Genomic DNA, 7,701 nt, shown 5'->3' with positions numbered 1-7,701 from the left:
CTGGATCATGTACTTTTCTTTCTTTGGACTTATGTTGGTTCGCACGGGCGGTGACTTGACTTTGTATTATATTATAGTTACCGTCTTTATGTTGGTGTGTATACTACTGTACGTGGGTTTGTAAACAGATACTTGTTTTCCGCTGCGTGTGTAATAAAATTAAATGTTTTTAAATTCCCGCTATTTTATTATATGGTTGAGCGTCCATGTGGCACAACTCGTGAGCGGGAGACGGGTTACGGGTGCTATAGCCGGACTTCGGAGGTGGCCGCTTGAGCGGGATTCCGTCCATCGGGTGACGCTCCATTCGCTGAACGCCTTGATCCATAAGCTTGCGCTCAATGTGCTTGATCTTATCTGGATTTCGAGTCTTCAATTCGAATTTCTCGATCCGTTTCATGCCATCTTCGCTGCGGTGCTCCGCCTTCAGCACCACCGTGTTCTTCTTCTCGTCCACCGACACCGTCTGCATCGATCGTCAATCCCTACTTCACTCTGCTTGTTGCGTTTGCGACTTGAAGCTTCTTTCAACAATTACGGCGTTTTGGGGGAGAAGGGCGATTGTATATATAGAGCTCTGAGCAAGAAGATTCTAGCAACTGCATGTGGCTTTCTGGTAGCTTTTAGAAACCTCTCCATTTTTTTTGGACAAACTAAAAAAAATCTCCAAATTTTCTAATTTCACCAAAAAAAAATCTTATACTTAGAATCAATCATTAAAAATTATCAACTATTAATTTTTGAACAAAAAACACCATTAACTATATAAAATTTTTAAGAAAATTTTTCACTTTAAATTTGTTATAAAAAATCATCAATTATTAATTTCTATAAAAAAAAATTAATTATCTATCTACAAAATATTTTGTTTTAAAATTTATTATAAAAATTTATAAAATTTAAAGAAAAAACATATATAAATTATATAATTCTAAAAATCACAATAAAAACATAATATTTATTTAAATTTATTATATCATAATATTTAAAATTTATATAAATATTTGTAAATGTCAAATTACATTTAAAATTCATTATATTTTATTGGTTATAAATATGAAATTTAAAATTTTATTATATGTTATTATTTGGTAGGTTGTAAATTGAGTACATTTTATTGGTTATAGGTTTCTATATTTAAAATAGAATGTGTTTTGAAAATTTCAAATAGTTGATAATTTTTTATTAAAATTATTTTATAAATCTATCAAAAAAATTAAAATGATAATTTGTAATCTCTATAATAATAATATATAATAGAATTTTAAATATAATATTTACAACCAATAAAATATACTTAATTTATAATTTATTAATATTAATATACACTTTTTTATATTTTAATAAATATTTTTTTTATTAAAATTAATAATTGATGATTTTTTATAACAAATTTAAAGTGAAAATTATTTTTTAAAAATTTATATAGTTAATAATTTTTTTATTCAAAATTAATAGTTAATGGTTTTTTATGATGAATTTTAAGTAGAAGGTTTTTTTGGGTAAGTAAAAAATTTGAAGGTTTTTTTGGGTTTGTCGCTATTTTTTTAATTTTTTTAAAAGTTTCTATTTTTTATTTGAGTTTTGCTTACGTGTCATAAATATCTTGTTAGAGGCGGTTGCTCTAAATGGGCCTTATTGGGCTAATAAGTGGGTCGTTAAGGTTGGCGAAGGCGACGGCTGGGGCAACGGGAGGAGAAAGCCGTCGAGAAGTTAGGAAAGAAAGAGAAGGGACTGTGACGGAATTATAACGACTCCGTTAAACGATGCCAGGTTGGGCATCGTACCTAGGAAGTGGACGCGCGTGAGAAGCGTTACGGCCGTAGATGATCGCCGTTAGCTGAGTGTGAATACCGTTATGGTCACACCTACTTATCCGATTTGGGTTCGGTTATTTAATATTTAGAAAAATTATATTTTTATATTAAATTCGATTCAATTATATACTATTTGAATTCGATTTGATTATAAAAAAAATACTCATTTTTTAAGAAAATTTACTGTTTTGTTATTTTTATTCATTTCGATTCGAATTCGATTTTTTTATATCATAACCATTCAATTTTAAATACGGTTATTGGATTTAGATTGGTTCAATTATTCAATTATTAACCAAATAAATAACCCTTTTAATAATCAATATTATTATCTTTTTGTGTTTCGAAGCTAATATGTTTTTGTATTTGTTAAAACAATTTCTTATATATAATTATGTTTAGCAGAGAAAACACCCGTGAAACTCATAAAATTACACTAAATTTATGGATTGTAAGATTAAATTATGATAAATAAAAATTTAATCTATTTGTTAAGTATACATAATAAAACGGATAAGTTTCTCAATGCTACAACAAAGAAACTATTATGAGGCTAAATTAAAATTCCTACCATGAACCAAAACTACTAACAAAACCTAATTCTCAATAACAAACCTAATTGCAACCCAATGCGAACCATGTTATGATCGGATCACGACCCGGAACCCGGTCCGACCCGTTTACCCGATTCGACCCGACTGAAGCCCCAACTCCATTCCCATGCGGCGGAGGAGGAGCAACATGCGCTCGTTCTCAAGCCTTCGCCTCTGAATCTGGAGAGTCGTCTTCTCCATTTCCCTCTCCTTCTTACCCTTAAACCTAATCCATTTCAGTCTCTGCTTCTCCATCTCCACTCTTCAATGTCAACACGCGCCACTCCCTCCGGCGCTCCACCATCTTCATCTTCATCCACTCCTTCTTCTCCTCCATCGCCACTTTCCCTGCTTCCTCCATTAACACAGTCACCGCCATTGATTCCGACGCTCTCTTCCTCCGTTTCCTCCCCACCTCCTCCGACGATTCGTCACCACTCTCCGAATCTTCTGCTGTTTCCGGCTCCGATTCCTCCGCCGCCGCCGCCGCCGCCGCCGCTGGATGGAAACAGCTCTGCGTCTGCGTTTGCATTTGCGTTTGCGGTGGGTCGGCGTTTAGATGGCCGCAGCTGTTGTGGTAAGCGCACATCTCGCGGAAGAAGAGGTGTTTGGAGTGGAGGAGCTTCTTGACTTCTTCCTTCAGCTTGAGAGGAATATCCATGGCGTCGAGCAAGCCCTGATTCTCCACGACCCGACAGGCTGTTCCCTTGCCGAGCATGTCGTTCACTCTCTTGTACCTCTTGTTCAAATCGTTGAACTTGTCTTCGCACTGTTGCGGCGACACGTAGAACCCTTTCTCCATCATCGCTCTCGACACCGATTTCCACTTCCCTTTCTTCTGCACCATCCCTCCGCCGGCGGGGGAGGAGGAGGAGAGCCTCTTCTTCGCCGGGTCGGCGGTGGGTTCCGACGAGCCAGCTTCGTCGCCCATGTAGAAAACCGCCATTATCAATAGCTTCACCATCGTGTCCGTCCATTTCACCCTCTGCCACTGCGAGAATTTCCTCTTCCCGTTGGCTCCAGCGCCGTCTTCCGGGTTGTACCCTGACCCGGGACCCGACCCGTGTTCGTCCTCGTCGCTAAGCGACGATGATTGTTTGGGTTTCGAGGCGTAGAGGTACGGTGACGGTTTCACCGGCGGCTGCATCTGCATCTGGTAGTGGTGCTGCTGATCACCGCCGCCGCCGCCATTATTTCCGGCGTAAGAAACCATCTGGGCGTGCTTGAACTGCATCGGGTTCTGCGGCGCTTCCAAGCTTAACATTTGATTCCAATCAAATCCAAAATGCAAGAAGATGAAAAATTTTGAACGATTCAGACAAACCCAGATCCTAAGAAATCGGATTACCCACTACCGAGAGTTTCCAAATCAGATTAAAAGATTGTAAAGGTTACAACTTTTTCAGAAGCGACCAAGAACAACGACAGAAAACAATTCCCAGAATAATCAACGAAAATGATGAAATTCCTTCAGATGATATATATATATATATATATAGAGAGAGAGAGAGAGAGAGAGAGAGAGGAATATACAGAGAAACAGAGCAGCCGGTTTTGCGTGTGGAGAGCACGAGTACAAGCAAAACTGCCCATGGTTTTGAATTTTACTTTTATTTTCCTTTTTTTTAAATTTTTGGGGGTTTAATTGTAATTGAAATATTTAAACATTCTATAATCACCTAAGCCTTGGGATGTGGGGGTAAAATCCAGTTGCTGGTTTTGGGAAACTAGCCTGGCTTAGTTTTGTTTTTAGATAAACTAAAAAACAAAATCTATCATCAACTAGTTCACAAAACTTATTACAATATAATGAATTTATATCAATATTGTTTTTTATTTTGATTTTTAGAATTGTAGATTTTATATATATTTCTCTTTAAATTTATAGTTTCTTCTAATAAACTTAATATATAATTATTTAAATAATTTTTTTTATTAAAACTAAAAGTTGATGGTTTTTATAACATGATTTTGGAATAAATTACATAATTAATAGTTTTTTATTGATAAGTTTTTATAACAAATTTAAGATATATGGTTTTTTGTTGTAAACAAGATAGTTGATGGTTTTATTTTTAATTTATCTTTTTAGTCTTGGGGTACTCTTATTTGGATATTTCCATATTTATTTTTTTAATATTTATTTGGTTTTATGTTATCAATTACCAATTTAGTTTTTATTTAAAAAATGTTTTACTTTTTCAATTATTTTATATTTGTTTAAATGGTAGGGATTTACAACCATTTTGTATATTCATAAATCCGAAAAGGACAAGTAAAAACACATCAAATGATAAAACAAGATATAATAAAATACGATTTTACATGAATTTAAAATTTTCTCTCTCGTAAAAAATATTCGATTTTAAAAATACGTGTGTATTATAATGAGCGTATAAAAGTCAAATGGTCTAAGACTCTAAAACAAGGACTGGCGTTGACGGCGTTAAATAATTGCTTAAGGACTTATGAAATAATTCTGAAATACGAAATTAATATATATATATATATATATATGTCGTGTGTGGGTTAAACTAATTTATCTTATCACATGTTTTCTTGATTACGTATTATATCTCTTATTTAATAAATAATTATCAACCTTACCCACCAATCAACCTAATCTTTACACTATCCTTTTCCACTCTTAAATGCATTAATTAATTCCTCGACTCTTATTTATTTATGATATTTTTTCTCCCCCAAAATGTAAGAGTAAATGTATTTTTTTTCTTCTGTTTTTAGTTAATTTCATATCCAATATTTTTAAAGAACCCACCAATTTGTACAATGGATATTAATATTGAAACCAGAATCTTGTTGTTATGGCAAGAAATTTTCCTCAAGATTATATAATTGAATTGTAAGATATAGATTAAGAATGTCAAAGAAGAAACCGGATCGTTTTAAATTCGGTTCGGTCCGATTTGGTATACAACAATTCTTTTTTGAACTCCGTCTATTTTCACCAATTAGAAAAAAAAAATATTTCTTTTGGGTGCAAATCGTATTAGATTCGTGAACCGGTCCCTTTGACGCCATGACTACCATTTATCTATATACTTATAATGGAAGAAATTAATACATTTGGAATGAGGTTGCCAGTTGTATAAAAATTAAAAGAAAAAACTAACAAAACTTAGAATTTGTTAGAAATAAAATTTAGATTTTTTTTTTTTCAAGTCGAAGACAAATCTCGTTAATAGATCCCAATAATGAAATTTTTTCCAAATTGCCTCGTCACTTCCATTATATACATGAAAAAACTAAGCATTTACTTGTAAAAGGAGAGGTTTTAGGTAACCATGACTCCAAGACTCGTAGCTTACAAGCTTTCCAAAGCCCCATTCAAACTCAAAACTCCCATCCAAAGTCTAAGTATATAAGGATGTTGGCATTCTTACCAGTGTATAGGAGGAGATTCAAAGACCCTCAAAGTATAATCTAAACCTAAAAAGTTCCTTATTCCCTTTGCTCAAAAGTATCAACCTATACAGCTACCGAGTTAATTAACACAACATTTCGACTACTCGATCATCAAGCGAGCAATACGAACTAGCGAAATGTCTATGACTAGAAACAAATAAAAGATAACTAAAGGATCGATCGATCGAGATTTTCATTGCCAATTACGGTCTCGAACATAAGAAGCACAACTCGAAACCATCCTAGACCTAAAATAGGTAGACATCACAAACCATGGACACGAGAGAGAGAGAGAGGGGACTTGAGAACCATGGCTGCTGTTGTACTTGTAGTTGTTACTCCGTCATCGCTGTCAAAACAAAAGAGGCAAAAGAAAGAGCATTTTACTCAAATGACCCACTCGGATCGCATCTATTTCATAGGTATACCCTTAAAAACAAAATGTATTAAAATTATCTCTTTAAAATTTGAAATGACCACATTACCGTTAATGATTCCAATGTGTGATATTTTAGATACGTGTAATTTATTCACTTAAAAAAAGTTGTAATTGCGATGTCATAATTAATTCTAAATGAAGTTATAAGTGATTCTAAACGAAATGAGAAAAAAATTCATCTGTCAAATTTAAAAAATAATCACGATTTTTTGTGCACTTTCAACTCACTATATGGTCATAAATATTTCTTATTCTAGTCGTATGCTAGTCGCAATATAGATCACAAAATTGATTGTCTAATAATAGGAAAAAATATGTCTATATTTTGTATAATTTATTTTAACTTTTTATTTCTAATATTTGTATTATTGAAAAAGAAGAGAGGATTAATTGTGACATGTATTTTAGACCTTTTAAAAAAAAAGTGGTATATAAATTATTAAAAAAAAAATCACCTTTTTATATGGTGTATATGTGAAATAGTTGTGAATCAAGTATATCATTTAAGTAAAATCCCTAAAAGATAAACCCTAAAGGCTAAACAAGTTTAGGGTTTTGGAAAATAATTGCAATAATTTTACAGAAGGATTTACGAGAGTATTTGTATACAAAGTTGTTAGGAGGACAGTGGTTTGGTCAAGACATCGGTTAGTTGGTCGACCGAGGAGACGTGAGCAATGCGAAGTTTGTGTGCGTGAACAAGCCCTCGGATATAGTGGTAGTCAATGGTGACATGCTTTATCCGATAGTGAAATACCGAGTTCGCCGATAGATATGTGTCTACGTCATCACAGTAGATGACAAGCATGGTGGGGAGAGACACTGAGCTCAGAGAGAAGTGATAGCAGCCACTGTACTTCTGAAGCCGTGCTGGAAACATACTTGTACTCAGCTTCGGTAGAGGATTTGGCCGCAAACCGTTGCTCCTTGGAGGACCATGACACAGGGTTGTAATCAAGGTAGACAATGTAAGCTCTGGTGGATGTAAAATCATCTCGGTTCCCACTCCAGTCAGCATCGAAGTAGGCATGGAGGGACAAGGGAGTGGAGGTAGATAGGAAGGTGTCTAGGGTGCGTATGTCGGTAAGATACCATAGCACACATTTCACGACCTGCCAATGCTCCGTTGTCGGTTATTGACGGGGAAGGCGATGTCTGGTCGGGTGAAGAGGAGATATTGAGACTGCCCAAAAGTTATCGGTACTTGGTGGGATCATCAAGATATATCCCGGAGTTAAGATGTACCCCCGAAATGGATGGCATCGACATCGGAACTGGCTTCGCCGAAGCTATGTTATACCGAGAGATAAGGTCTGTGATGTAACAGCGTTGAGTGAGCAAGAGCCCATCCTATTGAGTGAACAAGACCACAACATTTATGTCCGCCACAATCTCCATGCAGCAGCGGAGATTGTGGCGGGGGGCC

General features: G+C 35.0%; 2 protein-coding genes across 2 annotated transcripts; both read right to left on the bottom strand.

Annotated features, from left to right (window-relative positions):
* Nucleotides 1-39: 39 nt before the first annotated feature.
* Nucleotides 40-515, bottom strand: LOC104823222. The gene has a single exon (XM_010554685.1). The coding sequence runs from the start codon at nt 470-472 to the stop codon at nt 170-172; it is 303 nt and encodes a 100-aa protein (XP_010552987.1). The 5' UTR covers nt 473-515; the 3' UTR covers nt 40-169.
* Nucleotides 516-2,296: 1,781 nt separating this feature from the next.
* Nucleotides 2,297-3,954, bottom strand: LOC104824502. Its single transcript, XM_010556609.2, has 2 exons — nt 2,707-3,954; nt 2,297-2,672 (listed from the first exon to the last, which is right to left on the bottom strand). Exons 1-2 carry the CDS (start codon nt 3,672-3,674, stop codon nt 2,498-2,500), a joined length of 1,143 nt encoding a protein of 380 aa, XP_010554911.1. The 5' UTR covers nt 3,675-3,954; the 3' UTR covers nt 2,297-2,497.
* Nucleotides 3,955-7,701: the final 3,747 nt, after the last annotated feature.

Source organism: Tarenaya hassleriana, unplaced genomic scaffold (assembly GCF_000463585.1).
Source record: "Tarenaya hassleriana unplaced genomic scaffold, ASM46358v1 Cleome4, whole genome shotgun sequence".
NCBI lineage: Eukaryota > Viridiplantae > Streptophyta > Magnoliopsida > Brassicales > Cleomaceae > Tarenaya > Tarenaya hassleriana.
Note: the sequence above shows the minus strand (reverse complement) of the source record. Positions and strands in the feature narration are given on the sequence as shown.

Bases quoted from the DNA above. Each gene is read 5' to 3' on its own strand.
- LOC104823222 (XM_010554685.1), bottom strand. From the start codon at position 472: ATGCAGACGGTGTCGGTGGACGAGAAGAAGAACACGGTGGTGCTGAAG.
- LOC104824502 (XM_010556609.2), bottom strand. From the start codon at position 3,674: ATGTTAAGCTTGGAAGCGCCGCAGAACCCGATGCAGTTCAAGCACGCC. The intron at 2,673-2,706 runs GCGCCGGAGGGA...TTGACATTGAAG, and splicing joins ATGAAGATGAAGATGGTGGA to AGTGGAGATGGAGAAGCAGA.